General features: G+C 40.8%; 2 protein-coding genes across 2 annotated transcripts; one reads left to right on the top strand and one right to left on the bottom strand.

Annotated features, from left to right (window-relative positions):
• Positions 1 to 8,955: 8,955 nt before the first annotated feature.
• On the bottom strand, positions 8,956 to 12,458 carry zic5 (zic family member 5 (odd-paired homolog, Drosophila)). The gene is made up of 2 exons (XM_061878860.1): positions 11,312 to 12,458; positions 8,956 to 10,271 (listed from the first exon to the last, which is right to left on the bottom strand). The coding sequence occupies exons 1-2, from the start codon at positions 12,339 to 12,341 to the stop codon at positions 9,754 to 9,756; spliced, it is 1,548 nt and encodes a 515-aa protein (XP_061734844.1). The 5' UTR covers positions 12,342 to 12,458; the 3' UTR covers positions 8,956 to 9,753.
• Positions 12,459 to 17,293: 4,835 nt separating this feature from the next.
• On the top strand, positions 17,294 to 21,872 carry zic2a (zic family member 2 (odd-paired homolog, Drosophila), a). Its single transcript, XM_061879754.1, has 3 exons — positions 17,294 to 18,736; positions 19,390 to 19,553; positions 20,826 to 21,872. Exons 1-3 carry the CDS (start codon positions 17,767 to 17,769, stop codon positions 21,018 to 21,020), a joined length of 1,329 nt encoding a protein of 442 aa, XP_061735738.1. The 5' UTR covers positions 17,294 to 17,766; the 3' UTR covers positions 21,021 to 21,872.
• Positions 21,873 to 22,790: the final 918 nt, after the last annotated feature.

Genomic DNA, 22,790 nt, shown 5'->3' with positions numbered 1-22,790 from the left:
GAAAAAAGTACAACCTTAAAAATGATTTTAGAATTTTTAAACACACATACTTTTTTACCTTTTAAATTCCTTCCTCTTCTTTCCTGACAATTTAAATCAATGTTCAAGTATATTTATTTTTTTTATTGTAAAGAATAATAAATACATTTTGATTTAATTCTTCATTTTAGCTTCTGTTTTTTCGACGAAGAATATTTGTGAAATATGTCTTCAAACTTATTATGATTAAAATTCAAAGAAATTATTATGGCAAATTTAGAAAATCTTTACTTTAGAATCAAATTTAAATCTCATTTCAAAGACTTTATAATTTCTTTTAAAAATTTTGTTCTGGAAAATCTAAAAGAAATAATGATTTGTCTTTGTTAGAAATATAGCTTGGTCCAATTTCTTATATATTCTAACAAAGTGCAGATTGGATTTTAACCTATTTAAAACATGTCATCAAAATTCTAAAATTAATCTTAATCAGGAAAAAGTACTAATGATGTTCCATAAATTATTAATATTATTTTTTTTTTTTTCAAAAAGATTCTAATTAGCTAGTTTTTCTTTTCTTTTTTCGGTTGAATTTTGAATTTTCTTTTTTTTTTCCTGTTTTCTCCTCTTTTAAACCCTTCAATTAGGTGTTTTTTTCATCATTTATTCTCTACAAAAAACCTTCCGTAAAAGGAAAAAAATGTACGACGGAATGACAGACAGAAATACCCTTTTTTTTATATATATATATAGATTTATTTATTAAAGGTAAATTGAGCAAATTGGCTATTTCTGGCAATTTATTTAAGTGTGTATCAAACTGGTAGCCATTCGCATTAATCAGTACCCAAGAAGTAGCTCTTGGTTTCAAAAAGGTTGGTGACCCCTGCTTTAGATGATGCTACATATGTAACACAATAAATAAACCACATGATGTTAGTGCACCAGTTGAGGAAAATGAGCAAACTACATAAACATCATTCTGAAATTTGATTTCGATGTTATTTTTTTATCTTGATGGATTGAAAATTAACACCAATGAGTTGACTGATGAAAATTATCACATCATTTATTCAGAAAGTATAAATAACGACAAATAAAGATAGAATACTATTAACCGCAACGTGTATGTACAAAAAAAAACAGCATTATGATTTGTACATTTTCAGAATGTACTTGTTCTATTTTTAAACAAAGAAAACAACTTGAAGTTGTCTTTATTTTTAAGTTATCGTGCCGTGATTTTACCAGTCAGGCCCATTTGGGAGTCGATTTTTCTCCACGTCCCCCACCCCCTCTAAAATGAGTTTGACACCCCTACTTTAAAGATTTAGGTCATATTTGTGGCTGTCCTTTTTTAGGGCTGGACAAATTTTGAGAATGTTATTATTGACGGTGGGAGAGGGGTTAGTGCGTCTGCCTCACAATACGAAGTTCCTGTAGTCCTGGGTTCAACTCCAGGCTCGGGACCTTTCTGTGTGGAGTTTGCATGTTCTCCCCGTGAATGCGTGAGTTCCCTCCGGGTACTCCGGCTTCCTCCCACCTCCAAAGACATGCACCTGGGGATAGGTTGATTGGCAACACTAAAATTGGCCCTAGTGTGTGAATGTGAGTGTGAATGTTGTCTGTCTATCTGTGTTGGCCCTGCGATGAGGGGGCGACTTGTCCAGCGTGTACCCTGCCTTCCGCCCGATTGTAGCTGAGATAGGCGCCAGCGCCCCCCGCGACCCCAAAAGGGAATAAGCGGTAGAAAATGAATGGATGGATCGATTATTATTGCCGTTAACTTTTGCAAAATACTTTCTTTTTTTTTTTAGTTATTAAGGAACCTGATACACTTTGCAATTTAGACAAATAAAGTTCCATTTCCCCGCTTGTAGTCGGCCGTATTTGTGCAGTGTGCCTTTTTTATCAATTACTATATGTTGCTGTAAGTTTCCTTAAATAAGCTTTATTTTATTTTTCATGAATGTTATGAACATTGTCAAAAAGACTGGCCACTTTTTGAAATTTTCTCCATGTGGCCCCTGATCTAGAATGAGTTTGACACCCCTGCTTCGTATAATAAAGTAAAGAAACTTCCCCCCTTTCCCTCTGCCACCATACCACCCTCCAGTTCCCCCAAAAAACAAACCTATACTAAAAATTATGCACAGTAAAATCTTAATTTGAAAATAAAAATCATATTTCAAACAAGAAATGTGGGATTTTACTTGAGTAAAAAATTAGTTTGACCTCATTTTCTCCATCCCCTATACTTCCATCTATCCATTTTCTACCGCTTATTCCCTTTTGAGTTCGCGGGGGGCGCTGGCGCCTATCTCAGCTACAATCGGGCGGAAGGCGGGTTACACCCTGGACAAGTCGCCATCTCATCGCAGTCCCCTATACCTTCTACCCCAGAATGTGAGACCATACCAGTGGGGCTTTGATGCAAATAAATAATTTACAGTTTTAAAATATGTATATTTGTGAACAGACCTTAATTATTTGTGGAAAATTATTTTCTTAATGGCCCCTCTTCCCCTGTACCACATTCCACCCCATTGCCACAAAATGACCCCCTTACCCATGTAAAGTGACAAATAATACGCTTAAGTAACATTACTGGACTAGTTTTATTAAATCATTTGTTTTGTGCCCCTCCCACCAAGGACCCTCGACAAGTTCCCAAAAAGTGCCAACATAAGACATTTTCAAGGGGGAAATGTCTTAATAAGAGGTTAGGGTTATGCAATGTGCCTAAAACACACAAAACATTAAAAATATATATTATTTTTTTTACCTAAGTTGAAACCTTTACGAGGAAATATTTTTACCCCAAACCCCCCTCTACCACCCACCAGCCCCCCAATAAATGAACCTGGGCCAACACTCAAAGGGCTTATATATATAATGCACATAAATAACACATTTAAAAAAAAGAAGAAAAACATTTAAAAAAGATGAAACCTTTACTGGAAAAAAACAAATGTTTCCCCCAGACCCTGCTGTCCAACCACCAACCTCCCACCAAAAAGAAACACCAGTCCCCATTTTTTTTATAATAAAACAGCTAAACAAAAACAAGTTTAAACCTTTACTATAAACTATTTTTGTTTGTGTCTCCATTCCCACATCCGATCCACACTAAAAATGAACCTGCCCCAACATATGACACATAAGCAGCCTAGAAACATTTAATTTAAAAAAAAGCCTTCAAACAAGTTGAAAGCTTTTACTAGAAACAATTTTCGTTTGTGTCCCCTTCCACCGACCCCAACAAAATGAACCAGCATGCAAAGTGCCTAATCCACATAAAGTCAATCAAATACGTTAAAACTTTCACAATACATTATTTTGTGTGTAAGCCCCCAGCCCCATATTTCCCTGCAGCCCCCCAAAAATGAACCTGCACCAGCATACAAAGTGCCTACATTGCACATAGGTTGCCTAATATATTTAATATAAAAAGAACTGCAAATAAGTTTAATCATTTTTCAAATTATTCTGTTTGTGCCCCCTTTTCGCCACCAGCACTAGCATACAAAGTGCCTACATGCACATAAGTGGCCTAAAATATTCAAAATAAAAGATATTTTTAATTAGTTAACCCTTTACTAAAAATGTGTTGTTTGTGCTGCCTTTTCCTCACTCCCTCCCTATACCAGCCCCCCAAAAATGAACGTGCACCAGCCTACAAAGTGTCTATATTGCACATAGGTTGCCTAATATATTTAAAATGTAAAAAAGAATTGCAAATAAGTTTAGCCTTTTTTGAAATTATTTTGTTTGCGCACCTTTTACCCATCCCCTATACCGACCACCGGCAACCCCAAAAAAGAACTTGTACCAGCATACAAAGTGCCGATATTTCACATAGGTCGCCTAAATATTCAAAACAAAAACATATTTTTAATTAGTTAACCCTTGACTAAAATTATTTTGTTTCTTACCCCCTTTTCCTCCCTCCCTCCCTATACCAGCCCCCCAATAATCAACCTGCACCAGCATGCAAAGTGCCTTATTGCTCATTGGTCACCTCCATCCATCCATCCATTTTCTACCGCTTATTCCCTTTCGGGGTCGCGGGGGGCGCTGGCGCCTATCTCAGCTACAATCGGGCGGAAGGCGGGGTACACCCTGGACAAGTCGCCACCTCATCGCAGGGCCTCATTGGTCACCTAATATATTTAAAATAAAAAAAAGTATTCTAAATAAGTTTAGCCTTTTTTGAAATTATTTGGTTTGTGTCCCTTTTTTCCCCATCCTATATGCCACAACCCCCCCCCCCCCCCCAAGCCCCCAGAAAAATGAACCAGCACCAGCATACAAAGTGTCTATATCGCACATAAGTAGCCTAAAATATTCAAATCAATAACGTATTTTTAATGAGTTAACCCTGGACTAAAATTGTTTTGTTCATACCCCCTTTTCCTCATGGCCTCCCTATACCCGGCCCCCAATAATCATCCTGCACCAAAATACAAAGTGTCTATATTGCACATAGGTCGCCTAATATATTTAAAATTTAAAAAAATATTGCAAATAAGTTGAGCCTTTTTTGAAATTATTTTGTTTGTGTCCCTTTTTTCCCCATCCCTATATTGACAGCCCCCCCTCCCAAAAAAATGAACCAGCACCAGCATACAAAGTGTCTATATCGCACATAAGTGGCCTAAAATATTTAAAACAATAACGTATTTTTAATTAATTAACCCTGGAGTAAAATTATTTTGTCCGTACCCCCTTTTCCTCACTCCCTCCCTATACCAGCCCCCCAGTAATTAACCTGCACCAGCATACAAAGTGTCTATATTGCACATAGTTTGCCTAATAAAATTTAAAATAAAAAATAAAAATTGCAAATAAGTTGAGCCTTTTGTGGAATTATTTTGTTTGCACTCCCATCCCTATACCCCCCACCCCGCCAAAAAAATGAACCTGCACCAGCATACAAAGTGCCTACATGCACACAAGTAGCCTAAAATATTCAAAACAAAAACATATTTTTGATTAGTAAACTCCTGACTAAATTTATTTTGTTCATACCCCCTTTTCCTCACTCACTCCCTACCATCCCCCAATAATCAACCTGCACCAGCATGCAAAGTGTCTGTGACATCCCACTGGGTGTGAGTTTTCCTTGCCCTTATATGGGCCTACCGGGGATGTTGTAGTGGTTTGTGTTGTGGTTTGTGCAGCCCTTTGAGACACTAGTGATTTAGGGCTATATAAGTAAACATTGATTGATTGATTGATTGATGGATTGATGTTGCACAGAGTTTGCCTAATATATCTAAAATAATAAAAGTATTCCAAATAAGTTTAGCCTTTTATTGTAATTTTTTTGTTTGACTAAAATTATTTTGTTCGTGCCCCCTTTTCCTCCCTCCCTCCCTATACCAGCCCCCAATACTGAATATAGGCATATATAGTGCCTATATTGAACATCCATCCATCCATTTACTACCACTTGTCCCTCAATGCCTAAAATATTTAAAATAAAAAATAAGTTTAGCCTTTTTTGAAATTATTTGGTTTGTGTCCCTTTTTTCCCCATCCCTATATTGACACCCCACCCCAAAATGAACCAGCACCAGCATACAAAGTGTCTATATCGCACATAAGTTGCCTAAAATATTCAAAACAATAACGTATTTTTAATTGGTTAACCCTGGACTAAAATTATTTTGTTCGTACTTCCTTTTCCTCACTCCCTCCCTATACCAGCCCCCCAATAATCAACCTACACCAGTATGCAAAGTGCCTACATTGCACATAGGTTGCCTAATATATTTAAAATAAAATAAAATATTGCAAATAAGTTGAGCCTTTTGTGGAATTATTTTGTTTGCACTCCCATCCCTATACCCCCCACCCCGCCAAAAAAATGAACCTGCACCAGCTTACAAAGTGCCTACATGCACATACAGTAATTAGCCTAATATATTTAAAACAATAACATATTTTTAATTAGTTAACCCCTGATTAAAATTATTTTGTTCCTAACTCCTTTTCCTCACTCTCTCCCTATAACAGCCCCCCAATAATCAACCTGCACCAGCATACAAAGTGTCTATATTGCACATAGTTTGCCTAATATATTTAAAGTAATAAAAGTATTCCAAATAAGTTGATCCTTTTTTGAAATTATTTTTTTGTGTCCCTTTTCTTCCCATCCCAATATAAACACCCCCCCCCCCACCTACCCACCCACCCCAAGAAAAATGAACCAGCGCCAGCATACAAAGTGTCTATATCGCTCATAAGTAGCCTAAAATATTCAAAACAATAACGTATTTTTAATCAATTAATCCTGGACTAAAATGATTTTGTTCGTACCCCCTTTCCTTCACTCAATCCCCATACCAGCCCCCCAATAATCAACCTGCACCAGTATACAAAGTGCCTATATTGCGCATAGGTCGCCTAATATATTTAAAATAAAATAAAAATATTGCAGATAAGTTGAGCATTTTGTGGAATTATTTTGTTTGCACTCTCATCCATATTCCCCCCACCCCGCCAAAAAAATTAACCAGCACCAGCTTACAAAGTGCCTACATGCACATAAGTAGCCTAAAATATTCAAAACAAAAACATGTTTTTGATGAGTTAACCCCTGACTAAAATTATTTTGTTCATACCCCCTTTTTCTCACTCCCTCCCTATACCAGCCCCCCAATAATCAACCTGCACCAGCATACAAAGTGTCTATATTGCACATAGTTTTCCTAATATATTTAAAATAATTCCAAATAAGTTAAGCATTTTTTTGTATTTATTCTTTTTGCACTACTATCCCTCTACCCCCCACCCCGCCAAAAATATTGACTTGCACCAGCATACAAAGTGCCTACATAAGTAGTCTAAAATATTCATAACAATAACATATTTTTAATTAGTTAACCTTTCACTAAAATTATTTTGTTCGAACCCCCTTTTCCTCACTCACTACCAGCCCCCAATAATCAACCTGCACCAGCATACAAAGTGCCTGTATTGCACATAGTTTGCCTAATATATTTAAAATGATAAAAGTATTCCAAATAAATTGAGCCTTTTTTTGTAATTATTTTGTTTGACTAAAATTATTTTGTTCCAACCCCCTTTTCCTCACTCCCTCCCTATACCAGCCCCCCAATACTGAATATAGGCATACAAAGTGCCTATATTGAACATCCATCCATCCATTTCTACTGCTTATCCCTCAACATAGGTCGCCTAAATTATTTAAAATAATAAGTTTAGCCTTTTTTGAAATTATTTTCTTTGCGCCCCCTTTTCTCCATGCATATATATCCCCCCCCCCCCCCCCCACCCCTCTACAAAATGACTCCTTCATAAAGTAACAATTTGTTGGATCTGTTTGTGTGTCCTCCTTTTATTTGTGTCCCGCTTTCCTCCTTTCCCCCCGCTTAATGCACAAGTTTGAGTAATATTTTAGTACCGCACATTTTTGTGGCGTGCCCCCCAAGAAGGAGCCCACCCCAGGGGTGCCATGCAGCACAGGTGCTTGAACCTTGATAACTTGATGCCTCCTTGCATTATTACAATCTGACAAGACTTTCTTTTTTCATGCCAAAAAAAAAAGTGTCATTCAGGCACCCTTTTTCTTCTTTATTGTTATTAAGATGATGATGATTTTGAAGGGTGCAACTGAGCAGCATCCAAGCGCTTTGTCCTCCTGGGGCCTTTAAAGGTGGCGTCTGCATGTCTGACTCTGCCAGTCACTGATTTGCAGCCAGTGCGTTAAGGTGGCTGTAAGTACATTTCCACCATAGGAGAACAAATCGCTGACAAAGGCGCGCCTTCTCCCATTCAGCTGCGTCGTTAGGACAACCCAAAAAGTATTCCCGGGATAATAAGTTGCACTTCAAAGCCCACTTTTCTTTTTTTTCTTTTTTTCTTTTTTTTTTTTCTCTACCCCACTCAAGGGTGACCGCCTCTCTTCTTCTCATTTTATTAACTCTCCCGTCTTCTGCACGCCATGCAAGATGTTTATATGTGCAAAATTCACACTGCTTGCAGGGGAAATAAGTTATCATTAAAGTGGGTTATTAAAGTGGTTTTTAAAGTAAGTATTGAAGTGATTATAAAAGTATTTTTTACAGTGATTATTAAAGCGCGCGAAGTGTTTTTTCATTGATTTGGCACTCCAAGGCACAACTTTTGCCACAATCCCAGTATTTTAAACGAGCTCGTAATGTATTTAAATGATGAGCATGCATCAGAAAAAACATAAACTCGTCATTTAGAGCAAATTATATTAAATCATTTGACATTTTTAATGAAGTCATAAAATATAATGCAAGTAGGCTTTTTTGAAAAGTATGATTTGTTTTTATTTGTACCTATTTCCATAAGAGATACAGTAGAGAAAAGGCCATATTGCAAGTGTTATGACTTAAGTGATGTATGACTTTTAATATAGTGTTATATATTAGACTTATTTTACTTTGATTTTTTTTCTTATATTTATGTATTTTGTCATTATCTTTAAATGGTATTTTTTTTCCTATAACGGTAATAACGTGCGTGCGAGGGGAAAAAAGCATTAATAATGCAAAGCCATCATAATAATGAATTGTTGTTTTTTTGCGTTATTGGAGTCCAGTTTATTTTTGCACCAATTTAGTATTCAAATGCATATTGTTCTTCTATTTTTATTGTGTTTTTATTTATTTATTTAAAACACCTTCCTCGGCCACAAAGGGGCCTCCAAGCGGTCAAGCAGCCTTCCTGTGCGGGACTTTTGCAGCCCTTTGAAGCGGTGCGTAAAGGCGCCCCTGCGCGCGCATACACACAATAACGCAATTAATAATGCAAGAAATAGCAATAATGTCTGATGTATGTTGATTTATGTTCTGTTTTTTTTCTCCTGCAAGTTAAAAAAAACAGCTTTTAAGGTGAGATTCACTAAATTCCCTAAAAATAAATAATTATTCCATAATAATAATAACAATGGGACACATGAGTTAAACATTACGCCGTGGTATTTATTTTTGCATTATTGTTTTTTTTTATATTGTAAGTACCATTTTGAACATCAAAGGGTTCCACATTCGTCACCCATCTTTTTTTTTTTTAAATATCCATCATATCCGAATGGCACCATGCACCTCAACAAGTCACTTTTTTTTAACAAAAAAAAAACTAACAAAACCAAACAAGGCATGCGAGAGATTAAAAAACAAAATTCACATTACACAGCCTATTCAAGTCATGTTTTGTTTAGAAAAAAACTTCTTCTTTTTTTTATATAATAATAATTACAAAAAAATCAGCAAAAAGTTACCAAAAAGTATCAGCAGGTTACTATAGGGCATCACCAAAAAACTGGTTTCATTATTATTATTATCATTATTATTATTATTATTAATATGAATCTTTGGTGCGTTTGTCATTTCCAACATTTAAAAACCAGTGAATAAATTACAATTATAACAATTTAAAAAAACAACACATGATATCACAAACATATTTACAACCAAGCCTGTCTTTTTTTTTTTTTTTAAACATCTGGGGTCTCTTGGGACTTTTCCTTTTGCATAAAATATAGACTTAAATAGCTCTTAAATATTACAAAAAGGAACCCTTGGGAGTTTTTTTTTTTTATCAAAAATTGTACCTCGGTGGCCCAGAAGAAGCACACTAAATGTAGGACACTTGTTGGACTGGTTTTTTAATATTGCTGTAATTCTGCATGACCTTTTAGTATGAAATTTTTATTTATTTATTTGGAATCTCCTCTTTTAAGTTTTTTTTTTTTCTGTTGTTGTTGTTGGTCAATCATAGCATAGTCCTGGGGTCCGAGTCCCCGAACGAGTCCTCATCTTCCGACTCTGACGTGGGCACCTCGCTGGAGGGGGAGTGCAGGTGGTGGTGCTGATGCTGATGCTGCTGATGCTGGTGAGGATGATGATGGTGTGGCTGCACCCCCCCGCCCCCCACGCCGCTGCCCTGACACACGTACCACTCGTTCAGGTTGGTGACCTGCGGGGAGATGTCGGCGGTGGTGCGACTCCGCTGCTGCTGCGCGTCCGGCGAGAGGGGCTCCCCCAGCGGGTGCGTGGAGGGGATGAAGGTGGTGGTGGTGGTGGTGGTACCGGGGGGCGGGGGGGGCGACTTGCAGTGCACCTTCATGTGCTTGCGCAGGGAGCTCGGGTGCGTGTAGGACTTGTCGCAGCCGCGCACCTTGCAGTAGTAAGGCTTGTCGGACGTGTGCACGTGGGAGTGCTTCTTCCGGTCGCTGCTGTTGGCGAACTTCCGGTCGCAGCCTTCAAACTCGCACTTGAAGGGCTTCTCACCTTTTTTTTTTTTTTTTTTTTTTAGTGGACACAAGCAGAGCAGTTTTTTTTTAACATCTTGAAAGCATAAACACACACAGCTTTTTACAGTGTGAACACATGTAACATGCCTGAAGGCCCCCTGGTTGTGTGTGTGTGTGTGTGTGCGTGTGTGTGTGTGTGTGTGTGTGTGTGTGTGTGTGTGTGTGTGTGTGTGTGTGTGTGTGTGTGTGTGTGTTTTGTGCACTGAGTGGTTTTATGTACCCTGAAGTGGAGTGGAGTGTGCTGTAACCCCACGCGTAAACACTACGTATGCATACATGGTGCGCATGCACATTGCCACGTCCAAGTGTTTGCATTTTTGTGTAGTTTTGCTATTTTTTTTTTTTTTTTATGTTTTAAAACGCGTGCAGGGCCACTCGACTCAAGAAACCATTCCTCCGTCCATTTTCTACCGCTTGTCCCTTTCAGGGGTCAGTGGCAATATCGTAGCCCGTGAGGTCTAGCCGTGGCATGCGATTATTGCGAGTTGAAAACTTTACTCAAGAACAGGGGCACCGCTAGGGATTTTGGGCCCCATGAAAAGAAACTTTACAGGGCCCCCAACACATAATTTCATATGATTTCATCATCATTATATAGCATGTATAGCTCGGATGGTAGAGTGGCCGTGCCAGCAACTTGAGGGTTGCAGGTTCGATTCCCGCTTCCGCCATCCACGTCACTGCCGTTGTGTCCTTAAGCAAGACACTTTACCCACCTGCTCCCTGGGCCCCACACTGGTTTAATTGTAACATAAATATTGGGTTTCACTATGTAAAGCGCTTTGAGTCACTAGAGAAAAGCGCTATATAAATATAATTCACTTCACTTCACATTAAGGGCCTCTCTGGGACCCCCTCCATCATGGGCCCCTAGAATTCCTCTCCTTTACACCCCCTTTTCGGCGCCCCTGCTCAGGAAAGCCACTTGCCACGCGTAAAAGCGCACCAACTCGTCAAGTTTTAACGGGAGAAAAGTGACATGCGTACACAAATGTTGCGTGCGTAATTACGCATTACCTGTGTGGGTCCTCTTGTGGATCTTCAGGTTCTCCGAGCGCGCAAAGACCTTCCCGCAGCCCGGGAAGGGACACGGGAAGGGTTTCTCCCCGGTGTGCACTCGGATGTGGTTGATGAGTTTGTACTTGGCCTTGAACGCCTTCCCCTCCCGCGGGCACTCCTCCCAGAAGCAGACGTGGGTGCTCTGCTCGGGCCCGCCGACGTGCTCCACCGTGACGTGGTTGACCAGCTCGTGCATGGTGCTGTAGGTCTTGGAGCAGGTCTTCCCGTGGCTCTGCTGCTCCGGCTCGACCCACTTGCAGATGAGCTCCTGCTTGATTGGCTGCCGCATATACCGCAGGAAGGCCCCCGCGGGGCCGTGGGGCGCGCCGGCGGGGTTGTAGCCGTGCAGGGCGGAGGCCGCGTAGTGGTCCTGCCTGGCCGCGAAGTGGTCCGCCCGGGCGTAGATGTCCCCCGGCAGACCCAGGCGCATCTGGGCGTTGAGGGCGTGGTGCGAGCCGGGGGACGCCTGCTCGTGGAGCCCCGAGAAGAGGCCCCCGCTCTCCGCGTGGCCGTACGCACCTGTTGGGGCGATGAAGACGCCGTGGTGGTGGTGGTGGTGATGCGGGGAGGAGGCGGACTGGTCGCCGAGGGCGTGCATGGCGGAGGCGGACAGCTCTCTCCTGAGGATCAAGTCCCTGCTGCTCGGGTAGCTGCCCGAGTGGGGGTGGCCCACGCCGGGGAAGCCCACGGTGCCTTGAGCCGAAGCGAACGACGCCGCTACCGCCGCCGCGGTCTGCGCCTGGTGGTGACTTTGGAGGTGCTGCGAGGGGCTGAGCTTGACTGCACCGGTCTGGGCCATGTGCTCCGGTCCGAATGGAGTGAGTGCCACGCCGGGGTCGTTGGCCAGCTCCCCCGGGTGGAGGTGGGCATGGTGGGAGAGCGGGTGGTGCCCCCCCAGCCCCGGGAAGCCTGTCATGTTGTGCGCTTGGGTCGCCGCCAAGTCCGCTAATCTTAACGCGGGGTTCCTCTTGCTCAAAGGGGCTTCCATGACTACTCGCACCGGTCCATGGCGCGCCAAAACATGGAAATATGATATAAGGGGCTCTATAAGTTCTTTTGTCCGGCTCCTAACTCCGCTTTCCCCCCTTCACTCTGTCCTCCAGCGCCTGGCAGAACACACAACAGTTGGAGCGCACAGTGGGGGGACGCGCTTTAGAAATGGCACCGCGGGTATTGGACGGATTTGGGTGACTGGCAGCTCGGCGGACGAGGCGATTGGCTGCCGTTCAGCCGAGGGGCCCAGCAGGGTTCCGCCCCCCCCCCCCCTCCCCCGACCCCTCCCGGAGTCGAGCGGTCGCAACTACAAAAAGTTGGGACTCGCAAAGTTGCGGGTCGCACTCGAGTCCGTGTCTGGCGCGACGGAGACGAGTCGGATGCTCCAATGCAGAACTCCACTTTAAAAAGTGGCCATTTTAGGTGCAAACACGTCATTAACCTTTACTCCAAACCCCGGCAGAACTGAAGTAAACAAAAACAAAAACAAAAAAATTGAATGATTTTATTATGATTCGTAATATTGTCTTCTTTAATGTGCATGAACCAGATTTTACTGTAGATTCCAAATTTGAAATTTGAGCTTTAATGCCACATTACAAATGACATATAAATTGATACAGTTTTAGTCTACATTTTAACTAAAAAAAAAATGCCTTTGCGACACTTGAGCATCTGCACCTTCCACATCATTTCAGCTCTAATCATGTGTGTGTGTGTGTGTGTGTGTGTTTCACCTGTCAACTGTTATTTACCATCAGCTTAAAGATGGATGGTTTCACACACACATGCACACGCACCAGTCTGCGTGCGTGCAACTGAGCTCAAGTTCACAGACGGATCACGCACACACATTTTTGACTGGTCCCCGCGTGACAGCAGTCTGTCACTCAAATGTCTTCATTGTCATGTTTGTTTATGCTGCAGCTTTGTGCCGTGCATGTTGTCAGTGCAACAGTGTTCTGCAATTCTACCCTTTTTTGGCGCGCCGTGTAGTCCTGTTGCACGTGCTAAAATGATCAAAAAGTCACCTCCGTGAGGTGAAAAAATGACATACTTGTAAATAAGTGACAGGAAATGTCGGTTTTGTTTGGCATAAAGACACGTTTTGGCTAAATGTCAAATAAATGTTTTGTGTATTGAGGTACAACTTTTGTGTAGTCAAGATTGTCCCACCTTAGTTTTTTTTTTACCTTGTGTAAGCATTCAAGTCCAAATTTGGGGGAAAAAAATGTTTTCTCTGCCCACACCAAATTAACATTTTAATTTGTTGAATATGAAACATATGGTAAAATCCTTAAGTTTTGTACAATTTATTATATTTTATTCATGTATATGTTTAGCTCACTGTTAGTATATGCTTTTTGTATTTTTCTGATAAAATTATTTTTTTAATCATTATTTTTAGCATATTTTGTGTTAATTGTTTTTTTGTTTTTTTTGCAGGCATTTAGTCTTTACAATAATAATTTAGGTCAAAATTTAGTCAGGTTGGTATTTTAGATGTTTTGCTCTCATGGTTAGGCCATCAAATTGGTATGCATTTCAGTTTTACTCATTTCCATTTATATATACTACTAAAATTAATATTATTGGGTTAAATTGTGTACTAAATTAATTTATTTATGTCTGTGTTCCACTATATGCTATATATTACCGTTATGTACATGCATGTGCGTATTGATAACAATACAATTTTTGTCCAAATTTAGTGTAAACACAGCATTTGACCCAAATATGGCTTAAATATAGTGATTTTTGTTTTTAGGAAATGCACAATTTTAATGCGTGTAAATTAATTTTTCAAATTGTGCTTTGATTGTTTGTCCACGTTACTTCTGTGGGGGAAGAAAGCGGGTGCCGGGCGACCGCTGATAAGAGATGCATACCAGGAGGACCACCCATAGGTGCCAAAATTAATATATTGCGGGGCATGTAGATATTTTGAAATCCAAAAACCAGGCAGGAAAAGCAGTTTTTTTTTATCACATTGCAGAAAGGAAAAAAATCTTCATATGCACTAAATTATATTGACATACATCATTTAAAGTGAGTGGTCTGCAGGAGGGGGGGGGGGTGTCCTACACGTCTTGCAGCCCTCCTTCCCAAAAACAAAGCTTCTTTGTCACAAACGGGCTCATTTTACCGCCAAGAGTCAAGAGGGCGGCATATGTGGTCTTAAGGGGGTCAGAGGTCAAAGATCCATGAAACATAAGGTCAGCGAAAGCACCTTTGTGGCGTGTCAACATATTGATATTGTCATAAAGTACAACACCCTCATTGATAATAATTACAATCATAAACTGGGGAGTTATTAAACTATTAATCCTTCAGCTCTCTCTCTCTCTCCCCCCTCTGGCTCTCTCGCTCCTATCCCAGACTGGAATAAAGAAGGTCTTACAAAAGAGGGTCGGCGGACCTGACTTTGAACTTGGATCAGCTCCCCCGTTTCCCACCGTGTCGTCCCTGAAATGGACCAGAAGACCAAGACGAAGCTTCCAGACTGGAGGCGACGTGGTCCCGCATGCACCTAGAGAACTCATGGAGGAACCACGACAATGTAAGTCAACTTCCTTCCACTAAAACTAAAATAGGCTGAGTGGAGTTTGCAATGTGTTGCCTTCACTGTCTGCTGGGGGGGGGTGGGGGGGGGGGGGAGACTGTTCTCTGTGCTGCTGACCTTTCAGGGGTCACCGCTGGTTCTGTTTTTGTCGTTTTGAACACTTCCATTCGAGGTGTGTGTGTGTGTGTGTGTGTGTGTGTGTGGTGGAACAGCTTCACAGTTGTGTAATAAATATGGTGGTATTCATATTTGATGTTAATATTTAATAGGTGCCTCAGCCACACTGTGAGCACATATTGTTGATCAGGCATGCAAAGCTTATGAGGCTAATTAGGCACTACATGCTAGTGGGCGGGGCCTATTCAACATAATTTACAGTAAAAAATTGAGGAATTTTGCACCATGCAGGAGGAGGTCATTGTTTTAATTTTTACTTTTAATTATTATAAGTATAATATCTGTAGTGTATATTTTTTTGCATGTGTGGGTTATTATTAGTATGATTGTGTGTACTATTTTGTAGTCACAATGAATTTGAACTAAGTTAGATTGTTTCATGGCTCCTTGACAAATAGTATTATTATTATTATGTTTCATATAGGCTTCGAGTGTCATAATTTTTAAAAAGTTGTTTTGTATCTTTTTGTGCCTTAAAATCGTGTTATTCATGCATTCCATAGATAAATAGCATCCACTTTGATTTATTGATTGATTGATTGAGACTTTTATTAGTAGATTGCACCGTGCAATTTTTTTTCAACTGGTTTAAGTCGGGGTCCACGTTAATCAATTCATGGTATGGGCTTCTTGAGTGCACTTTCTTTAGAACTTTACATTTGTGTGCCAATTGTCATTGCAATCCATGTAAATTATTATGCAATATGCTGTTTTATGCTTTAAAATCATGTTTTTGTGTGTATGGATTGTAATTAGGAAGCTTTTTGACAATATGGGCATAGTCACAATGTATTTTGGACCATTGTATGTCCTAAAATCACAATTTTACAGCACTTTTGATAGCAGCCTTTTTGGTTATGATCAGTTTAACAATATATTTTTTCATTTTGTGTCAGTTTTATGATATTTTTTTGCAGCACTTTTTATACACATAGCAAACATTAGATCTACGATTACTTAAACAATGTGGCTAATAGTTGCAATGCATTTTGGGCAAGTACAAAATCTTAATTTTGCATCACTTTTGATATAAATATATAGCAGCCCTCATACTTGTGACTGGTTCAACAATACGTGCTGATTGCTTCAATGCATTTTGTGTCAACTCATTTCATGCAAGTCATATTTTTGCAGAACATGATATAGCAAACTGTATAGTTATGATGCATATACCAAAATGGAATGATAATTAGGTTGCATTTTTGAACTAATCCATGTTTGAGATCATATCACATTTTTATAGTTCTTTAAAACCATAACAATATGGGGTTACAGCCTTGAAAGTCACATTCACATAGGACTTTTGACATAGGTGTCAATCTATAGTTTTGAAAAATATAGCAATATAGAATCATACTGACATTGCATTTTGAACTATTTCATGCCTTAGATTAGAATCATGTTCTACGTGTCGGACCCCCTGTCGTAATGATTTATTTAACAGTACTGGGTTAGCATTTTGGGCCTTAAAAGTCATATTTATGCAGCACTTTAAACAAACATGTCAATATATAATCATACTTACAATGCATTTGGGCGAATTTAATGCCTTTGGAATAATGTTTTAATTAATATATGTTGGAACCTATGTAAAAAATAACAATATTGGGTTACAGTAACAATGCATTATGGGTATTTTGGATGGATGTTTTATTTACATATCGTTACAGTGTATTTTGGGGCATATTTTTTTATTTTTTTTTACTATTTATATTACCATATTGTATATGCACCTTAGGAGGATCTGCTCCAATTTCGTTGTTCTTTGAACCTGTTCATTGCAATAATGACAATAAAACTCGATTCTATTCTATTCTATTTCTGCAGCCCTAACATAATTATAATTATCCTAACAAGATTTTACAATGCATTTCGGATTATTTTGATAGACTTTTTCTGTAAACCGTGCAATTTATTCTCCTAATTTATGCACGCATGCGCATCTTAAATAACCTTTGCACTTTTTTATGTCACTACCCAGTCCTGACATATTTTTATGACATATTAAAAAATGCAATTTGTATTTATTTTTTTGCCAAACATAATAAAACAAATCTTTATATTTATACATGTTTTTGCTTCGTTGCAAAGCTGTCACTGTAAAAAAATAAAAATAATAAAGTAGGCGGTAATTATTTGTGTGTGTGTGTATGTGTGCGTGTGCGTGTGTGTGTGCGTGCGTGTGTGTGTGTGGGTGTGTGCGTGTGTGTGTGTGGAGAGAGAGAGAGAGAGGCGCTACCTACCTGCCATTGGAGGGCCACCTGGGATTGATGAGCGTGTGCGGCCAATGAGGCTGCGAGGACGCCGCCAAGTGGTCCCAGTTAAAGGGGGCGTGAGAGGAGGACGGGCCAGTCCAGGAGGATCTTTTAGGACCCTCACAGAGACCACAATCTGACTGCTGACTCTTTCTCACAAAGACTCTGAGAGACGCGCACAGCCATCCTGTTTACTCGCAAATATTTGGTCGCCATGCTGCAACGACAAAATAAAAAATAAAAACCCAAGGACGCAGAAGAAGAGGAATTTTTTCCCCATTTCAACTTTTTTTTGTTGTTGTAGTTTTTGACGCTCTGCGGCGGGGCGGAGTGGCGCCTGCTATGCGGTTTGTGAGTCAGAAGATTATTGTTGTTTTCCTTGCCTAAAGAAGCGAGCCCGAGAGAGACGACGCGCGCACGGCGCCATGCTGCTGGATGCCGGTCTGGGCTCCTTCGCCCGCCATCACCCCGCCGCCGCCGACATGCAGGACCGCGACCTGAGTCTGGCCCAGAACTCCTTCGTGGACTCGGCCCACATGGGCGCCTTCAAGCTCAACCACGACCTCTCCCCGGGGCAGAGCTCCGCCTTCAGCAGCCAAGCTCCGGGCTACCCGGCGGCGGCTCTGGGCGCGCACGCCGCCCATGTCACCTCCTACGCGGGCTCCCCGTTCAACTCCACGCGGGACTTTCTGTTCCGCAGCCGCGGCTTCGGCGACTCGTCCCCGGCGGGCGGGCAGCATGCGCTCTTCGGCGCGGCGGCGGCGGCGGCGGGCTCCCTGCACCCGTCGCACCACCACACGGACACGCCGCAGGGCCACATCTTGTTCCCGGGCATCCACGAGCAGCACGGCTCCGGCAACGTCCTCAACGGGCAGATGAGGCTCGGCCTGGCCGGGGAGGTGTTCGGGCGCTCCGAGCAGTACCACCAGGTGTCCAGCCCCCGGACCGACCCGTACGCGGCGGCGCAGCTGCACAACCAATACGGCTCCATGAACATGAACATGGCGGCGCACCACCACCATCACCACCACCACCACCCGGGCGCCTTCTTCCGCTACATGCGGCAGCAGTGCATCAAGCAGGAGCTGATCTGCAAGTGGATCGAGCCGGAGCAGCTGAGCAGCCCCAAGAAGTGCTGCAACAAGACCTTCAGCACCATGCACGAGTTGGTCACGCACGTCTCCGTGGAGCACGTCGGCGGGCCCGAGCAGACCAACCACATCTGCTTCTGGGAGGAGTGCCCGCGGGAGAGCAAACCCTTCAAGGCCAAGTACAAGCTGGTCAACCACATCAGGGTCCACACCGGAGAGAAACCCTTTCCCTGTCCCTTCCCCGGCTGCGGGAAGGTCTTTGCGCGCTCCGAGAACCTCAAGATCCACAAGCGCACGCACACAGGTAACGTGGTTTTTCGTTCACTTTTAAACTAAATGTCTGCTTCGGTTATTTTCCTTCCACTTTTACGCCCTATAAAAGAACCCGAATTTGACCCAAGCGCTCGCTGGAATATTCGGCGTGTTTGCCTTTCACTTTTACCCACGGGGGCAAATTAAATACGTGCAAAAGATGGTGCTAATTTTGCATTGTGGCGAAGTTATTTATTTTTTAAAGGGAGATGTGTGTGAAGGTGCTAGACAGGCCGTTACCAACCTTTTCACATGTCCACCTATTGCTTTGGGGACGGGGGTGGTGCGTGTGTGTGTGTGTGGGGGGGGGGGGGGGGTGCATGATGGGTGCCATGAAAATGGCCAGGTGCTAATTAGATTTTTATTGTCTCTCAAGCAAATGGTGCTTGCCTTCTGTGGGCCTGCTTGATGATGGCTCTGCCCCCCCCCAACCCCCACTCCCCCCTCACTAAATCAATATGCGCATTATTTGCCCCCCAACTGTCCCCAAACCCCCATTCAGCTTTGCATATGCAAGAAGGTTTTAGTTGTGTTAATTTAAGTCATTGCTATATTTTTTAAGTCTTCTTTTTCACATGCATTTTATTCCAACTGGAGGCATTTTCATTAATTAAAAAAAAAACGTTGCAATTCATTTTTCTACAGGAGAGAAACCTTTCCAGTGCGAGTTTGAAGGCTGCGACAGGAGGTTTGCAAACAGCAGCGACCGAAAGAAACACATGCACGTCCACACCTCGGACAAGCCCTACCTGTGCAAGATGTGCGACAAGTCCTACACGCATCCCAGCTCCTTGCGGAAACACATGAAGGTAAACAATGCACACAAATGGGAAGATTTTTTTTTTTTTTTTAATAATAGCAGGGAATTAACAGGTCTACTAGTAGCATAAAATATTCATAATGTGTAATAACCAAGTTGTATATGTGTTATAAATGTTCAAACATCAGCTAGCTGGCATTATGCTAATAGTTGAACAGTATTAATAGTTTTTTTTGTTCGTGCAATATATAAATATGTTCACTTTTTTTTTTGCTGTGTGTAAAATCTTCACTGCAACAATGAAGTCCTTCCTATCACAAAACATGGTTTATTCATGCAAAGTCATAAATAAGTGCACTTTTTGGCAAATATGCACAAATTGGAGTATAGATACATAATCATATTGTGCAATGAATATGTGTTACGTTGCACTTTTTTGCTACATAATGTGCATATGCAGCTTTATAATTGTGTTGATCAATAATTAATGACAAATAATTTATTGTAATTTATCTATTAAATTTTTTAAACATGAGTTTTTTTGACACACAGTTAACATAAATTCAACACAATACCCCAAAAAAAAAACATTTAAAAATGTCCATTAATATAAAACCCTACACCAGTGGTTCTAGACCTTTATTCAGGGATGTACCCCCTGTGAACATTTTTTTAATTCAAGTACCCCCTAATCAGAGCAAAGCATTTTTGGTTGAAAAAAAGAGATAAAGAAGTAAAATACAGCACTATGTCATCTGTTTTTTATTTATTAAATTCTATAACAGCGCACAATATTGCTCATTTGTAGTGGTCTTTCTTGAACATTTTAGAAAAAAAATATATAAAAATACCTAAATAAACAAGTGATTCAATTATAAATAAAGATTTCTACACATAGAAGTAATCATAAACTTTAAAATGCCCTCTTTGGGGATTGTAATAGAGATCCATCTGGATTCATGAACTTTATTCTAAACATTTCTTCACAGAAAAAGAAATCTTTGACGTCAATATTTATGGAACATGTCCACAAAAAAATACTGAATATTGCATTGTTGCATTTCTTTTCAAAGTTTATGAACTTACATTCATTTGTTGAAGTATTATTCAATATATATATATATAAAGTGTTTTTGAATTGTTGCTATGTTTAGGATATTTTTTTTAAATCTCACGTACCCCTTGGCACACCTTCAACTACCCTCAGGGGTACGCGTACCCCCATTTGAGAACCACTGCCCTATACTGTACTTCCGGAATGGCCCCGACATGTCATTTATTTACGTGAGGTTAAATCTAACCGAGATTTTTTCTTTCTTAGGTGCACGAGTCATCCCCGCCCACGTCCGACTCGTCGCCGGCAGCCAGCTCGGGCTACGAGTCGTCCACCCCCCCAGGCCTGGTGTCGCCCACAGCCGAGACCCAAAGCAACACCACCCTGTCGCCGGCCTCTGCCGTGCACAGCAGCACCAGCCACAGCGGCCTCTCGTCCAATTTCAGTGAATGGTATGTGTAGGACCCGAACTGAAGGCGTCTCTCACACACATACACACACACACACACATTTCCCAGCACTGGACCAGGACATTAAGGACATGTGACGATGACTTAGTCTCCAGCGCCGCTTACAAGAAGTGTATCATAGAACGCTGATGTAAATAATGGCTGACTTTGTGCTCGTTTGGTCTCTTTGGTGTCTAAATGTTTCTTCGATGGTAGCTTTCTCTCTCTCTCTCTCTCTCTCTGAACTGGACTCTCGTGTGCACATAATCCAACAACAACTGTACTCCATATTTCGTCCTAAACTTGGAAAATCGATTGTATTATAGAAAAAGAATAAGAAGCGGAAAGGGTGCCAAAGTTGAACGCAGACATTTGATCATGCTTTGTGAATGTACATTATGTTTTATTTTGAAAAGTTTGCCAGGCTTAACTTACTTGTGTCATTTGTTTGTGCGTGTGTGTGTGCGTGTGTGTGTGTGTGTGTGTGTGTGTGCGTGTGTGTGTGTGTGTGTTCTGCAAGTTGTGGCCAACAAACCATGGAAAGGAAAAAAAAAGGCTAACATTTTGTTTTGTTTGTGTGTGTATTTGTAAATAGCCAACTGCCATATTTATCCATTTGTAAGTAAATTATGGTAATTACTTGCTACAGATGAAATGTATTTATAAAAGAATCTTTGTTTTTTTTTGTGTTTTTTTTTTTTGAACTATAAATATGTATATTTTAAGAGCTTAACCTGGGCAGTTGTTTCGTCATGCATTTTTTTGTTTTGTTTTTGGAAAGTTTAAAAAAAAAAGTGTTTTCATCCTGACTGTGATAAAACATTTGACTCCATACAAATATAATAAAATCAATTGTTGCAAGTGATATATATAGACACACATATTTTTTTTCTTCCTTGTGCCTCATTTTTCTGGTGTTTTTGCATTCGGGCATCTCACTCGGCACCTATTTGCCATCTAAAGTTTTATTTTTATAGCACAGCATTTCCTTTAATAATAGGAAAAAGGCTGTTGTAGTCATTGTTTGGTCTATTTATCTTTACAAAAATTATTTTTGGTCCTTTTAATAGTGAAAAAATAGAACTTTGTTGCCTCCTCTTGATTAAAGACTCTTATGGGTCCATTGGAGCTTTTTCACGAACTTAAATAAATGTTTGTTTCACAGTGGGAGGAGCTTGCGATATTTACAAAACAGAGAAGTACCGTGGTCAGTGTTCGGTCATTTTCTCTCCACAAAAGATAGCGAACATCATTTGTTTTTGTTCTGTGGTCCTGGCTGGTGCACTAATCGAGGTAATAAAAACACCACCACCAAAAGGGCATTTTGTAGCCTCCAACCTCAAATATTTGCTGTGGCTTCATCGTAGTCACTGTTCGGTCGATGGTCCTGGCTGGTCCAATAGGGCAGACGTTAGACTTGAAGTTGTTTTTAGCGCCATGCTAGATAGCGGACATTTGGTCAGCACATTTTAGCGACCAACCTTGTCCAATTGAAGGTCTTTTACGTATGACTAAAATCTTAAAAGGTTACATATGCAGCTACGATTACGTATTGTTCTTTAGTAAAAAATACATTTTCTCGTCTTGACTTTGGCTTATGGGGGTTATTGGGCATTCTTACAGTAATATTAAAGTCTTGAACTTACTTCACGGAAGTCTAAGGAGAGGATGCTTTAGTCGGCGTCTGTGTGGTCCTGGCTGGTCCACGATGAGACATTTTACTTTTGGGCTTCTGTCATTTTCTTTTTCACGTGATTTGGTCTAAAACACAACCAATGTTTGC

Source organism: Nerophis ophidion, linkage group LG19 (assembly GCF_033978795.1).
Source record: "Nerophis ophidion isolate RoL-2023_Sa linkage group LG19, RoL_Noph_v1.0, whole genome shotgun sequence".
Classification (NCBI taxonomy): Eukaryota; Metazoa; Chordata; class Actinopteri; order Syngnathiformes; family Syngnathidae; genus Nerophis; species Nerophis ophidion.
Note: the sequence above shows the minus strand (reverse complement) of the source record. Positions and strands in the feature narration are given on the sequence as shown.

Excerpts from the sequence above, each read along its gene's own strand:
- zic5 (XM_061878860.1), bottom strand. The coding sequence starts at position 12,341 with ATGGAAGCCCCTTTGAGCAAGAGGAACCCCGCGTTAAGATTAGCGGAC. Across the intron at positions 10,272-11,311 it reads CCACAAGAGGACCCACACAG|GTGAGAAGCCCTTCAAGTGC; the intron begins GTAATGCGTAAT and ends AAAAAAAAAAAG.
- zic2a (XM_061879754.1), top strand. The coding sequence starts at position 17,767 with ATGCTGCTGGATGCCGGTCTGGGCTCCTTCGCCCGCCATCACCCCGCC. Across the intron at positions 18,737-19,389 it reads CCACAAGCGCACGCACACAG|GAGAGAAACCTTTCCAGTGC; the intron begins GTAACGTGGTTT and ends ATTTTTCTACAG. Across the intron at positions 19,554-20,825 it reads CCTTGCGGAAACACATGAAG|GTGCACGAGTCATCCCCGCC; the intron begins GTAAACAATGCA and ends TTTCTTTCTTAG.